Raw genomic sequence first — 14,702 nt, 5'->3', positions numbered from 1 at the left:
TGTCGGCGGAGGCCCGGGGCCGGGAGGGGGCGGTGTCGGCGGAGTCGCGGTTCCGGGAGGGGGCGGTGTCGGCGGAGGCCCGGGAGGGGGCGGTGTCGGCGGAGGTCCCGGGGCCGGGAGGGGGCGGTGTCGGCGGAGGCCCGGGAGGGGGCGGTGTCGGCGGAGGCCCGGGGCCGGGAGGGGGCGGTGTCGGCGGAGTCGCGGTTCCGGGAGGGGGCGGTGTCGGCGGAGGCCCGGGAGGGGGCGGTGTCGGCGGAGGTCCCGGGGCCGGGAGGGGGCGGTGTCGGCGGAGGCCCCGGGAGGGGGCGGTGTCGGCGGAGGCGCGGTTCCGGCTGAAGATGGCGGCGGAGGGCGGAGGGAAGGAGCTGAACGAGATCAAGTCGCAGTTCCGGACCCGGGAGGGAGCCTACAAGCTGCTGAGCCTGTCCGAGTACAGCCGCCCGAACCGGGTGCCCCTGAGCGCCACCCAGGGCACCAACCCGGTGCGGGTCTCCATGGTGAACGTGAGGGACCAGAGCGGCAGCGGGGACCGCATCTGCTTCAATGTGGGCCGCGAACTCTACCTCTACCTGTACCGGGGCCCCAGGAAGGTGAGGCCGGGGAGACCACTCCCACTGACCCCCCCTTCCCCCCTCCCTCAAACTGGGCCGGGGTTACTGAGACACCCCCATCTGGGGGGTCACGGTGACAACCAGGTTCCCCAACAGAGGTCAGACGGCAGAGGTCAAGGGTTGAGGGTCATAGTGGGGTGTTGGCCCACTCTTGTCAACTTTGGGTGGGTAGGGGTAGAGGGAGTTGGGTAGATGGCAGAGCAAGGCCCTGGGGTGGGGGGTCATGGAGTGTCAGAGCCCAACTCCCTCAGGGCTTTTGGGCGAAATGTTGGAGTTTGATCGGTGGGCGCTTGGGGGTTAGGTTCCCAGGAGAAGGTGAGGTCTGCAGATGCTGGAGATCAGAGCTGAAAATGTGTTGCTGGAAAAGCGCAGCAGGTCAGGCAGCATCCGAGGAGCAGGAGAATCGACGTTTCGGGCATTTTTCCTGAAGAAGGGCTCATGCCCGAAACGTCGATTCTCCTGCTCCTTGGATGCTGCCTGACCTGTTGCGCTTTTCCAGCAACACATTTTCAGTTAGGTTCCCAGAGCAAGATCTGACCATGTTAAGTCACGGCAGCTGAAGGGCATGGGCAGTGGGAGGTTAGGAGATGGCGGGGCCCATGTGGCAAGGCGGGGGGGAGAGCTGTTATCTGATGGTCAAGGGTGTGTGTGCAATAGACAGACCAGTATAGAGTATGGCTTGAAGTAAAGAATACGGAAGAACACAGCGTCAGAGTGTGGTACTGGAAAAAGCTCACCAGGTCAGGCAGCATCCTGATGAAGAGTTAAGCCCGAAACGACAACTCTCCTGCTCCTGCCTGAACTGTTCTGCTTTTTCCAGCACCTCACACTATCTAAGAGCTTATGCTCAAAACGTCGACTCTCCTGCTCCTCAAATGCTGCCTGACTGGCTGTGCTTTTCCAGCACCACACTTTTGGACTCTGATCTCCCTATCTGCAGTCCTCAGTTTCACCGAGTTGTCAAGAGGACCAAGCTCAGCATTTATAAATCGATCCACGCTCGTCTACACTGCCCCTTCAAACTCTCCAAGACAGGTAAAATACGGGGATTAGATAAAGAGTAAAGTTCCCTCCACCTAGTCCCCATCAAAACTCTCAGATTAGGTCTAGCTATGGAATTAAGCACAGAGTAAAGCTCCCTTTTACATTCATCTCATCAACACTCTCAAGATAGCAAAGCTGCTCAATTCTGCATCGCTGCACTGGCCTGTGTTCCATCTTGTATGCTGCTATTGGTTCACACTGTTTTATCTCAGCAGTCGGGCCTGGACTTATTGACAGCCTCCTCATTTATTGCTGACTACAAATGCTGTGATAACTAGCTTTATCAGGCTGTCTAGAAAGAGTCTTCTTTGTTTCCTGTTTGCTTCCTAAACCTTTCCCCTTCTATCTCTGCTGCAATCACTGAAGATTATGGGAGATGCAACTTTATTCTAATGGTATGAAGAGTTTAGCCAAGCTCCTTACAAGGCAACTAAATTTATCATCACAACGGCCTTCCTAAATGGGGAAATGCTGTAAATAGTGGAGGCAAAGAGAGATTTGGGGCTCTTTGTTCATGTCATTTTAATAATACGTACAGATAGTGCTAATAATCCAAAAGGCTAATAGAAAGCTGTCCTTTATATCTGGAAGATTAGGACACAAGGGAATCAGTTAATACTTTTGTTATATAAATCCTGGTGAGATCACACCCTGTCTACATTGAGCAGTTCAGAACACCAAACCCCAAGGATGTGTAGGGAGTGTACTGTGGATTTGTCAGAAAGATACTTGGATTCTTGGGCTTAAGCTGCAAGGAGAGATTCTGGGCAACAGAAGAGGTAGCTCAGTGGTTAGCACTGCTGCCTCACAGCACCAACGTTCAATTCCAGCTTTGAGCAACTGTCTGTGTGGAGTTTGCACATTCTCCCCATGTCTGCGTGGGTTTCCTCCCACAATCCAAAGATGTGCAGGTTAGGAGAATTGGCCATGCTAAATTGCCCATAGTGTTCAGGGATGTACAGTATAGATCTGTACCATACAGATAGGGTGTACGGTATGAGTCGGGTAAATAAATTGAATTGAATTTATTGTCACGTGTACTGAGGCACAGTGAAAAGTTTTGTCTTGCGAGCAATACAGGCAGATCACAGAGTTAAGTAGCATACATAAGTAAATAATAGGTAAACAGCAGCAAAAACAAAAACCACAGGTACAGGGGAATGTTAAGAGTTTGAGAGTCCATTCAGTATCTAACAACAGTAGGGTAGAAACTGTTTCGAAACCGGCTGGTGCGTGCGTTCAGGTTTCTGTACCTTCTCCTCGATGGTAGAGGTTGTAGAAAAACATTGCCAGGGTGGGATGGATCTTTGAGAATGCTGGCGGCCTTTCCTTGACAGCAGGCCTGGTAGATGGATTCTACAGAGGGGAAGTTGGCCTTTGTGATTGTCCGGGCCGAGTTCATCACTCTCTGTAACCGTCTCCGATCTTGAATGGTACAGTTGCCATACCAGGTAGTGATACATCCAGACAGAATGCTCTCGATGGCACATCTATAAAAGTTGGCAAGGGTATTCACCGTCATGCCAAATTTCCTCAGCTGCCTGAGACATTGCTGGGCCTTTGTAACCAGTGCGTCCACATGAAGAGCCCAAGAAAGCTTGTTGTGGATGACCACTCCCAGGAGCTTGACACTCTCCACTTGTTCCACCTCTGTGCTGTTAATGTATAGGGGGGTATGAGTAACATCCTGCCAAACGTCAGTAGGGAAACGGGTCTGGGTGGAATACTGTTCGGAGGGTCGGTGTGGTCTTGTTGGGCTAAATGGCCTGTTTCCACATTGTAGGAATTCTAATTATTTAAAAAAATTATTCCGTAACTAACCCTGTGACGTCCTTGTTCTTGGAGTGTTTGATGGGACAGTGTAGAGGGAGCTTTAGTCTGTATCTAACCCCATGCTGTCACAGCCCAGGGAGTATTTGATGAGGACAGTGTAGAGGAAGCTTTACTTTCTGATAAAAAGTGGAGAGGGAGTTTTATTCTGTATCTGTCTCATGCTGCCTCCATCCTGGGGAGAGCAGTAATGATTTTATTTAGTAACAAAGCTGGCTGAAAAGGCATATGAAAGGCCTCCTCCTCCTGTTTCTCACCTCTCACATGGTTGTGGTAAGGTTTTCGTATTTGGCTGAAGCCTCTGTATGGCCAGACTGAGCAGAGCCTCCGCATCAGTCAGAGCAGAGGGTGATGGAAATCTGGACCTCCCCCACTACCCCCCGCCTCTCAAACAAGCAAGCTCAAGGAGATTTACTCTGTATCTAACCCTGTGTTGTCCCTGTCCTGGGAGTGTTTCATGCGGAGAGTGTAGAGGAAGCTTTACTATGTGTCTAACCCCCGTGCTGTCCCTGTCCTGAGAGTGTTTCATGTGGACAGTGTAGAGGGAGCTTTACTCTGTATCTAACCCCGTACTGTCCCTGTTCTGGGAGTGTTTCATGCGGAGAGTGTAGAGGAAGCTTTACTATGTGTCTAACCCCGTGCTGTCCCTGTCCTGGGAATGTTTCATGCAGACAGTGTAGAGGGAGCTTTACTCTGTATCTAACCCTGTTCTGTCCCTGTCCTGGAAGTGTTTCCTGTGGACAGTGTAGGGGGAGCTTTACTCTGTATTTACCTGTTCTGTCCCTGTCCTGGGAGTGTTTCCTGTGGAAGGTGTAGGGGGAGCTTTATTCTGTATCTACCTGTGCTGACCCTGTCCTGGGAGTGTTTCATGCGGACAGTGTAGAGAGAGCTTTACTCTCTATCTACCTGTGCTCCTGTCCTGGGAGTGTTTGATGGGGACATTGATGAGGAAGTCAGTTGAAAACTTAACAAATGAGATTGATGTGTTTTTGTTTTACAAGGCTCATAGCCTGCTTCTCAAGGGCATAGGTACTAAAGTGATACTCTCATCCTGTGAGTGGATACATTTTTATAAAAGGAGCTATGGAAACCAAAGCTAAGTAGATGGAAGATAAGAAAGAGAACAAACATCATTAAATTGAATAATGGATCAACATCAATGGGCTGAATGGCCTCCTTACTTTCCTAACATGTAATGCCTGGTCATTTATTAATATTAAAGGTGTTCCGTTATACCCTCAGCAAATGTTTGGCTCCTCGTTTACAGTCACAGCTTTGTCACCCCGTGGGAATTTGGGCCTTTCATTTGATAAGACTTGTACATTTTTAGCTGCTTGTAGTGCAGTACTGAGACCCACAGTCACACTGACTAAAACTGAACCTCTTATGTTCTCCTTAGGCAGCAGATCTGAGTAAACCCATTGACAAACGTATCTACAAAGGGACACAACCCACCTGCCACGATTTTAACCAGTTCACTGCCACGCCCGACAGTGTCTCGCTTGTAGTTGGCTTCTCTGCAGGACAAGTCCAGTACCTGGATCCGATCAAGAAAGAAACCAGCAAGTTGTTCAATGAAGAGGTAGTGTGATTGCCCGAGTATGCATTGCACTTTTGAGGATTGACTGTAATTCATACAGTAACAATGGCCTAATGGGCAGGGGTTTCTGTTGTCCTGTCCATGTGCAGTGACTGAGAAAGCCCCTGGAATGCCGCCCCTGTCCTTGCAGTCAGAGCCAAGGAAGAGAAATGATGGGCCCTGGTGCTCCACCAACTTCCAGATCTCTTGTACCTACTCCTCCCCTCACATTTAATCCTCAACAGCTTCTGTTGAGCACCTTTTTCATGTGCTTTCGGATCTTGGAGCACTTATCACATGAGGTGGTCATGTAGTACTGATACCTACTGCATTTGAGCTGAACAGTGGTGTATTTGGACTTGCACAAAAACAGAGTTAGAAACATTTATCAATATCCTCCATTAAACATGCAACTGGACCACAGTATTTAAGTTGGCACAAGTCAACAGGTCTAAGTTAGCAATGAAGGCATGTTTTCCAAAATAACTGAACACCATTTCTACACATAAAATGACATCATCCCTAAACTCACCTTCTACAAAGGGGTGAGGTCAATGCTAACACCTGCACCATTTTAGTAAGGCAGTAACTATTGTTCCACTGCATCTCCGATCCTCACCCCAGATATACATTTACCAGTTGGCATTGTTCATCACAGTAGCATTCTTCTGTTTATAATAGCCCTGAACCTAAGACAGCCTTAAGCTAGAAATTCCACATTAATTCTCTGAACAAGCTTTTGCTCATCTCTCTTGTACATCCCCTAATGTGGCTCAATGCCACATTGTGTCCAAAACACTTTTGCTGCATTAAATGTGCTATGTCAGTGCAAGTCGTGTTTGGTCTTCAGTGTACCTGAGTCTACCTTGCCCTTAGTTCCATTTGTCTTTGAGCTTTGGTTTAAAGTATTGAGTATTTATTTCTTTTCCAGGGGGTAAATGGGAAAAGGGAAGTTACTGAGAGATGCCCAGTGCGCTTGCTTCTCTGCAGTGAGAGGACCGTTCAGTGTGATCTTCCTTCCCATTCACTCTGTTCTGTTACAGTAGGAAATGTTTCTTTTTAATCTAATAACTCCATTCTTCCCATCCTCCAGTCACGTCCCATCCTGTCCCTCACGATTGATCTGTCATGTAGTGCTGGGGTTCCTTTTGCCTTATTTAAAAACATTTTGTTTTCCTTTTTTTTAGATTAGATTCCCTACAGTGTGGAAACAGGCCCTTCGGCCCAACCAGTCCACACCGACCCTCCGAAGAGTAACCCACCCAGACCCATTTCCCTCTGACTAACACTACGGGCAATTTAGCATGGCCAATTTACCTGACCCACACTGTGGGAGGAAACCCACGCAGACACAGGGAGAATGTGCAAACTGCACACAGACAGTCTCCCGAGGCTGGAATCGAACCTGGGACCCTGGTGCTGTGAGGCAGCAGTGCTAACCACTGAGCCACCGGTCCTTGTTGAAGGAACAGAATGAATGGCATCCAGGATCTCGTAGAATTCTTTTGGTTCGATTTGAACCCAGTCCTTTCTGTATCCCAGAGCAGACTTTACAATGACTTGGATAATGGAGCGATGGAGTGTGTGATTGTCCCTTTTTCCTTTGTGAGTGAAGAGCTTGACTATTGCTGGGGTGGAAAAAAAGGCCCATTTTGGTGAAACTTCAAGAATACCACTAAAGGGGAAGACCAACATTTATGCTGCATGAGAGGAGGGTGTTGATTGGTAGAGACAGATTTTGAATCAAATGTGTTAATCCTGATTGGTCAGGACATTGCCCTGAGAAATGAACTAGCCAATTGTTGACCCCTGTTTTGTTGCGACAAGCCCAATGTGTGCACCTGTTCTTTGTCAGGGGAGAACAGAGCCCTCCGTATTAGTATACACAGCTTCTATTGTAAGCAAATACAACACATTGCAAGCCCAACTGACCATTCTCAATTGGATGCCATTGTAATTCTTCACACGTCCAGCAAATATTGTTTAAATGCAGAATCAGTTTAGGACTTCAGTTGCCAGCCAATCAGTACTCTCCTCTCATGCAGTTTAAATGTTGGTATTCTTGTGAATTGTCCTGATGAATGTAAGAGACATTGCATTGACAAAGTGTGTCTTTTTTTCACCAGTGCTCAATATGCTTCTTGAGTTTGGTGTTTTGAAGTCTGCTTTGTTATTTACCAAGGTTCTCTTATCAGCTCCTAGGCATACCTTGGGTATCCCCCACTCCTGGGGGCTGCGACCCCAGCACTCGCCATTGGTGTAGTGGTGGTCATGCCACTAGAATAATAGGACGGCACGGTGGCTCAGTGGTTAGCACAGCTGCCTCCCAACACCAGGGTCCCAGGTTTGATTCCAGCCTCGGGCGACTGGCTGTGTGAAGTTTGCACGTTCTCCCCGTGTCTGCATGGGTTTCCTCTGGATGCTCCAGTTTCCTCCCACAGTCCAAAGATGTGCAGGTTAGGGTGGATTGGCCATGCTAAATTGCCTACAGTGTAAGGTGAAGGGGTAAATCTAGGGGAATGGGTCTGGGTGGGTTGCTCTTTGAAGGGTCGGTGTGGACTTGTTGGGCTGAAGGGCCTGTTTCCGCACTGTAAATAATCTAATCTAATCTAAATCTGCAGGTTAGGTGAATTGGTCATGCTAAATTGCCCATAGTGTTCGGTGCATTAGTCAGAGGGAAATGGGTCTGGATGGGTTTACTGTTCGGAGGGTCGGTGTGGACTGGTTGGGCCAAAGAGTCTGTTTCCACACTGTAGGGAATCTAATCCAATCTAATAATAATCCAGAGGCTCTGGAGTTAATGCTGTGGTGACAAAAGGTTCAAATCCCACCATGGTAACCGATGAAATTAACACTGAGTTAATAAATTCAGGATTAATGGTGACTGTGAGACTACCATCAATTGTTGTACAAACAAAATGCCTAGCTGGTCTTTAAGGGAAGGTAATCCACCATCCTCTCACAGTCTGCCCTATAAGTTCTGTCCTGTCCAAGGACAGCCGTGTCCGATGTACAGATCTTTTTAAAAGGAGTCTCCTGTGTGAGATGTGTTGCATTCCCACACCCTGTTTTCCTGCTTTCTCGTGTTCGAAAGTTTAAAGGTGGTTTCCTCCTCTTTGCTGTGCAGAGGTTCATCGACAAGACCAAGGTGACCTGTTTGAAGTGGATGCCGGAATCTGAGAGTCTTTTCCTTGTCGCCCACACCAGTGGCAACCTCTACCTGTACAATGTAGAGCACCCGTGTGGCACCACCGCGCCTCACTACCAGCCGCTGAAGCAGGGGCCGGGCTTCGCCGTCTACACCTGCAAAAGCAAGTCGAGCCGCAACCCGCTGCTGAAGTGGTCCGTCGGGGAGGGTGCCCTCCATGAGTTCGCCTTTGCCCCCGACGGCAAGTACGTGGCGTGTGCCAGTCAGGACGGCAGCCTGCGGGTCTTCCACTTCGACTCGATGGAGCTGTACGGCGCAATGAAGAGCTACTTTGGCGGGCTGCTGTGCGTGTGCTGGAGCCCGGACGGCCGCTACATAGTGACGGGCGGGGAGGACGACCTGGTGACGGTCTGGTCCTTTTGGGACTGTCGGGTGGTCGCCCGTGGTCACGGCCACAAGTCTTGGGTCAGCGTGGTGGCCTTCGACCCGTACACGAGCAGCGTGGACGACGGGGAGCAGCCCGAGTTCAGCGGCAGCGACGAGGACTTTCAAGAGCACGCCCCGCTCGGCCGCAATCGGACCAACAGCACTTTATCCCGACTGTCCAAGCACAACTCCACAGACGGCCGGGCGACGAACGTGACTTACCGCTTTGGCTCAGTGGGGCAGGACACTCAGTTTTGTCTGTGGGACCTGACGGAAGACATTCTGTTCCCCCACCAGCCCCTCTCACGAGCTCGGACACACACGAACATGGTGAACACGACCGTGCCCAGCTCCCTGAGCTGTGGAAGCCACACCAGCGGCCTCGCGCTGGAAGCCAACGTGGCCAACTCCATTCCGCACTCGCTCTCCCGGTCGAACAGTCTTCCGCACCCGGCCGTCACGAGCGCCAACAGCAAGGCCCACTCGACGGACGGGGGAGTGCCCTTCAGCATCAGCAAGTTTGCCACGCTGACGCTGCACGACCGCAAGGACAAGAGCGCAGAGAAGGAGCACAAGAGGAACCACAGCATTGGCCATGTCATCAGCAAGAGCAACGATAAGCTCAACCTGGTCACGCGGAACAAACTTGACACTGCCAAGACTTTGGGGACCACCTTGTGTCCCCGCATGGACGAGGTGCCCTTGCTGGAGCCTCTGGTCTGTAAAAAGATCGCACACGAGAGACTAACGGTGTTGATATTCTTGGAGGACTGCATAGTCACTGCTTGCCAAGAAGGCTTCATTTGCACATGGGCACGGCCAGGTAAAGTGGTGAGTATGGGAGGCATGGAGACTGACCAGGGCCGTTACCCCGGTAACCTCCTGCAGCCTTCAAACCTTCCCGCGATCTCTGTGCTCCTCCCGTTCTGGCTATTGGTGAACCCTTGGATTTTTAATGATTGGTGGCAGTGCCTCAGTGCACAGGCCCTAAACTCTGGAATTCTTCCCTTATGTCCTCCACCTCTTTTCCCCTCATTCGTTTCAAAGCTGCTTTTAAAACCCACCCTTCTGACTGACCTCTCCAAAAATATTCTTATGCAGCTTGGTGTCTAATTTTGATTGCTGACACTCCTGTGAAACACCACAGAGTGTTTTCCTACATTAAGGGTGCTGGAGAAATAATGTTATAATTGGAAGTCAGGTGTTAATAAACCATCACAAAGCGTTGTTTGGGAAGAGCTCAAGATTTTGTGTGTGTGCTGGACAGTTGTAACAGGAAAGGCAGGCTCTCGGAGCAGTGCGGTTATTTTAATCAACCTGTTTGGGAAGGTTATAACACATTTCCAGAGTAGGTAGAAGTTGAACATGGTCTTTCTGGCTTCCACTCCTCCACAAGAGTCTTCTTAAAGCATTTTTGTATAGTTATGCAATCTCCATTTTTCCATAACGTCTCCAACCCTACTACCCTCCCATGCTGTTTCAATCTTCTCATTTTAGTCCCTCGCATATTCCTGGTTTTCTTTGCTCCGAAAGCCTATATCCTAAGTACTGGAATTGCACCCTTAAATTTCTTCTTCCTAAGACCACAAAAATGATTGGTCACAATCATTTATCTCCTTATTTTGCTCGTGTGAAGTATCTTGCGACTTCTCACACCTTTTAAGGTGCTATAAAAGTAAGTGTCGTTCATCTGAAGTGCTACGGAAGTAGCAAAAGGGAGCAGAAAATAATGGGTGAAGCCCTCCCCTCGCAGATGGTGGGGTTCTGAACTTGGAACAACAATTTGTAGTTATAAATAAAATGCCTCTTTGATGGAGTGGAGATATGAGGTCAGGTGGCAAAAAAAAGCTTGCTGAAAGCGCACAGTCAAGGAAGAAAAGAAACGTTTAGGGATGGAATTTGAGAGTTTAGAGCCCAGACAATGACAGTATGTCTGCCATTGCTCGGGCAGTCAAAATCGGGATTGCATTAGAAACCATAATTAGTTTACCGCGGATATGTGGGTCTGCAGGAGATCACAGTGATAGGAAGGGGTTGGAACCATCAGTGACTTGAAAGCAACGATGAGAATTTTAATATCAAAACATTATTTGACCAGGAGTCAATCTTGGTTAGCAAGTGTGCAGAATATATAAGGATTTGACAGATGAAGCACAATGTGGAATTGTGCACTTTGGCAGGTCGAATAAAATGGAGAATGGCTGCGGAATTCTGAGGTGCAAAGATGTTTGAGCACACGAGTCACAAAAGCTTAATGTTCAGGTATAGCATATAATCACGAAGGCTAATGACCTACTGACTGACAAAGCAGCCTGCTTGGTTGGTGCTATACTCACAAATCCTCACTCCTCCCACCACCCACGTTAATTGTGTACCATCTACAAGATGTACGGCAGAAATTTACCAAATTCCTTTGACGGCACTTTTGAAACCCATGACCCCATGAAGATGGGTCATTGAATATTTTTAAGACAGTAATGAATAGATTCTTGGGCAATCCAGGCTTATCAGGGGTAGATGGTAATGTGAAATTTGGCACACAAATAGATCAATTGTGATCTTATTAAATGACTAGAGGTGCCAAATGGTTTATTTTGTATGCATCTTACTGTGGAATAGAGAGAGAAGGGGGATGAGATTAATTTATTCTCTAATGCACGTTTGTTCAGTATATCGAATAAAATGTAATTATACCCTGATTCCTTGCTCCATTTACTAGACACTTGCATGGGAATCTTCTTCTTTGCTACTCTTATTCTCCATCCTTTCCTGAAGGTGCTCTCCTTAGTCTAGTTCCCCAACTCCAGTTATAGGAACAGCTCTCAAGTTTTTTTCCCCAGTCAGTAACATATGCATCTAACTCCATACACAGTACTGTATATAGTCTCTTACCACATTCCTGAATAACTTTGGTTATAAAAAACTATCAATCTCATTTAAAATTTATATCTTGAATCAATTGTCATTTGCAGGAGTCAGTTCCAAGTTTCTACCACCCTCTGTGTAGAAGTATTTTTAATTCCTGAACAATCAGGCCTTAAATTTCAGGTGATTCCTACAGTTCCTAAATCTCCCAACAAGTGGGAATCGTACCATTCCATCTACCTGATCACTTCCCCTTAATATCTTGCAAACTCTGTTCAAATTGTTCTGTTATCTTCCAAATTCTTGGGAATGTTACCACAGCTGATGTAAACTCTCATCTTAATTTAATCTTTGAAAGATTGAGATATAATTCTGGTAATTTGTGCCGCACTCCTTCCGAGACCAATATAAATAGACAAAGTGTTTTCCCTGGGGTGGGGGAGTCCAGAACTAGAGGGCATAGGTTTAGGGTGAGAGGGGAAAGATATAAAAGAGACCTAAGGGGCAACTTTTTCACTGAGAGTGGTACGTGTATGGAACGAGCTGCCAGAGGAAGTGGTAGAGGCTGGTACAATTGTAACATTTAAAAGGTATCTGGATGAATATATGAATAGGAAGGGTTTGGAGGGATATGGGCCGGGTGGGACTAGATTAGGTTGCGGTATCTGGTCGGCATGGACGAGTTGGACCAAAGGATCTGTTTCCATGCTGTACATTTCTATGACTCTATATCCTTCCTAATGTGTCTAAACCTGAACACAACACTCTGGTACTTCTGAAAAAATTGTTCAGGGTATGCAGGTGTTGCTGGCAAGGCCAAGCGTTTCTTGACCATCCCTAATTGCCCCTTGAGAAGATGGCGGTGAGCTGCCTTGTGAACCATTGCTGTCCATATGGTGGAGGGAGACCGACAGTCTGTTAGAGAGGGAGTTCCAGGATTTTGACCCCAGGACAATGAAGGAACGGTGATATATTTCTACTTCATGATGGTGGGAGTCTTGGAGAGGATCGTGTTCCCAGGTGTCTGCTGCTAATGTTCACCTCGGGCGTGGAGCCTGCAGATTTAGAAGATGCTGTCAGAAAATCCCTGCTGAACTAGTGCAGTGTATCTTATAGATGGTGCACACTGCTGCTACTGTGCATTGGAGGGGAGTGAATATTAAAAGAATAATCCTAAATGGTGGTGTGCATGGTGTATTGCAGCTCACACTGACTCTCCCCTCTTCTCACTGAATTCTTTGTAAGGCCTTGCCATCAGGACTTGACTTGGCTATCAGAGCTCTAGCTAGTATTTTTCTGACTATGGGTTAAATATGGGTCATTGGTGATTAGTATAGTTTAGTATATTCAGTGGAAATTTGCTGCTGTGTTTACACATCCCCATATTCCACCACAGTCCCTCCTTTGGCACCTTAACGTCCTTGTACCTTTGTCAGAGATTTCCCATCAATCCCTTGTCACCCCTCCATTTGGCCCAAGATGTCTTGCTGTCTGTCTCCTGTCTCTATTCTGAGAAACCTGAATAACTGTGCCTCATTATTGCTTAATGTCTCACTCTTCGTTTCTCTTCATTGTTAGTTGGGATCATCCACTTTGACATTTCCTTATCACGCTTCTCTATGTAACCAATGGGAACATTTATTTGAAGGGAACAGTGTAGCTTTCATTTTTTAATGTCATTTAAAACTTTAGGATGGCACTTGGTGTCAGTGAATGCACATTATAGGTGTAGGTAAATACTCTCTAAACAAGCCCTGTCTCCTGGGTGGTGGTTCAGGAGAGCAGGGCTTGCTGTGCCATTTAACTGGATTGTGCACCTCAATATTATTTTCCCACATCAGCTCCATTTGTTTTCTTTTAAACCCTTCCCCTTTTTCCCAGATTTGATGGGTCCTGGATCAATGGTTATCATTTAGTGCTTGTGGAATCATACAGTGAAGAAGGCCATTTTCCCCATTGTGCTGGTGTTAGCTCTTTGAAAGAGCTATCAAATTAATCCTGCTTCCTGATGTCAATTTCTTCTTGTTTTCTTCCTTGGTTCTCTTTTGAATTGTAATTGAGCTCCAAATTTCCAAGACAAAAATCTTCTGTGCCATACCTCTCTGATGTTAATTTTCACGGTTGTGGTCTCCTTTGTTGTCCGTTGCATTGTGATAACCAGCGTATGTTCTGTGTTTTTAGGGTTTGTTGTCGGCACAGAATCAGGCTAATTCGCCAAGTGGAACGGTGGTGTAACTGGACCTCTGGTGCAAACGTACTTTCTGTCAAGTGGGCACTGCCAGTATTTCAGTACTCGCCTGTTGACTGTCGAAGCTGCTGATGCACTGACATTCCCAGTTTTGGGATAAGGAATCCCCAAATTGTTCACCCATGACTGGTGCAAACAAACTCCTTTATTTATTAATAGATTGAACCTAAATCCCTCGGTGGAGTTTGAACCTCAAATCACATCTAATTTATGTAACTTTACAGTCTAAAATGTAACCCAGCGAGCAGAGCAGGAAGCTTTATCAGTGTCTTACTCCAGATAGATTATTATATATTATGTACATAGACAAAGAAACTAATTAAAGACAGGGCAATCAGTGTAATTCTTATCACAGTATCATGTACGAGGACAGCAATACAAATTATGAGCATCTGGAATAGGATTTGGATGAAGTCCTGGTATTTGGGAAAGTTTCTCTCCAATACAATATGGAAAAGCATTTGAAGAATTGAGGCCTTGACTGAACAATTTGTCTGACGCTGTTTGTAAAGTGGGCCAATGGAGCGTTGACGGCCGCTATTTTTTTATTTGCACTTAATCACGGTGTTCTACCAGAAACTGAGCTGTGATGCACTACATTTGGTAGCATTACCTTGGGCCATAAATATTGTCCATGCTGTAATTTGAAAATGATAACAAATGACTGGTTTTTCCTTTATTAAAATATTTAAAATATGTTTCTAACACTGGTGGGAGTTACTTTTCTTTAACCTGCCTTAGCCGGGAGTTATAGTGAGCAGATGTTGCACATGTGAGATTGAGTATTTGTTTCACACACAGATGAGATGAAATTGCTTCACCCAGTAGGCTGTGAATCTTGAAAATACTCTGCCTGAGAGGGCTGGAGTGTTGCAAATATGCAAGATTGAGCTTGGGAGATTTCTGGGCGCGAACAGAGTTCAGATGTTGAAACAACATAGAACATGGTGT

The 14,702-nt window shown here is 47.2% G+C and overlaps 1 protein-coding gene across 5 annotated transcripts; it reads left to right on the top strand.

Annotated features, from left to right (window-relative positions):
* Positions 1-336: 336 nt before the first annotated feature.
* LOC132836807 (WD repeat-containing protein 20-like) lies at positions 337-14,456 on the top strand. Of its 5 annotated transcripts, none has more exons than XM_060856281.1 (4): positions 337-590; positions 4,885-5,067; positions 8,192-9,461; positions 13,685-14,456. In XM_060856281.1, the coding sequence occupies exons 1-4, from the start codon at positions 339-341 to the stop codon at positions 13,711-13,713; spliced, it is 1,734 nt and encodes a 577-aa protein (XP_060712264.1). In that variant the 5' UTR covers positions 337-338; the 3' UTR covers positions 13,714-14,456. The 5 variants fall into 5 exon arrangements, with proteins under 5 accessions (XP_060712264.1, XP_060712263.1, XP_060712265.1 ...); XM_060856280.1 differs by having other exon boundaries at positions 8,192-9,469; XM_060856282.1 differs by lacking the exon at positions 4,885-5,067 and having other exon boundaries at positions 8,192-9,469.
* Positions 14,457-14,702: the final 246 nt, after the last annotated feature.

This window comes from Hemiscyllium ocellatum, chromosome 47 (genome assembly GCF_020745735.1).
Source record: "Hemiscyllium ocellatum isolate sHemOce1 chromosome 47, sHemOce1.pat.X.cur, whole genome shotgun sequence".
In the NCBI taxonomy this organism is placed as follows: domain Eukaryota; kingdom Metazoa; phylum Chordata; class Chondrichthyes; order Orectolobiformes; family Hemiscylliidae; genus Hemiscyllium; species Hemiscyllium ocellatum.
This window is presented reverse-complemented; position numbering and strand designations above follow the sequence as displayed.

What these genes read in the sequence shown, in the direction of transcription:
- LOC132836807 (XM_060856280.1), top strand. Translation starts at nt 339, where the DNA reads ATGGCGGCGGAGGGCGGAGGGAAGGAGCTGAACGAGATCAAGTCGCAG. An exon ending in TGTACCGGGGCCCCAGGAAG is followed by an intron (nt 591 to 4,884) that starts GTGAGGCCGGGG and finishes TGTTCTCCTTAG; the next exon opens with GCAGCAGATCTGAGTAAACC. An exon ending in GCAAGTTGTTCAATGAAGAG is followed by an intron (nt 5,068 to 8,191) that starts GTAGTGTGATTG and finishes TTTGCTGTGCAG; the next exon opens with AGGTTCATCGACAAGACCAA.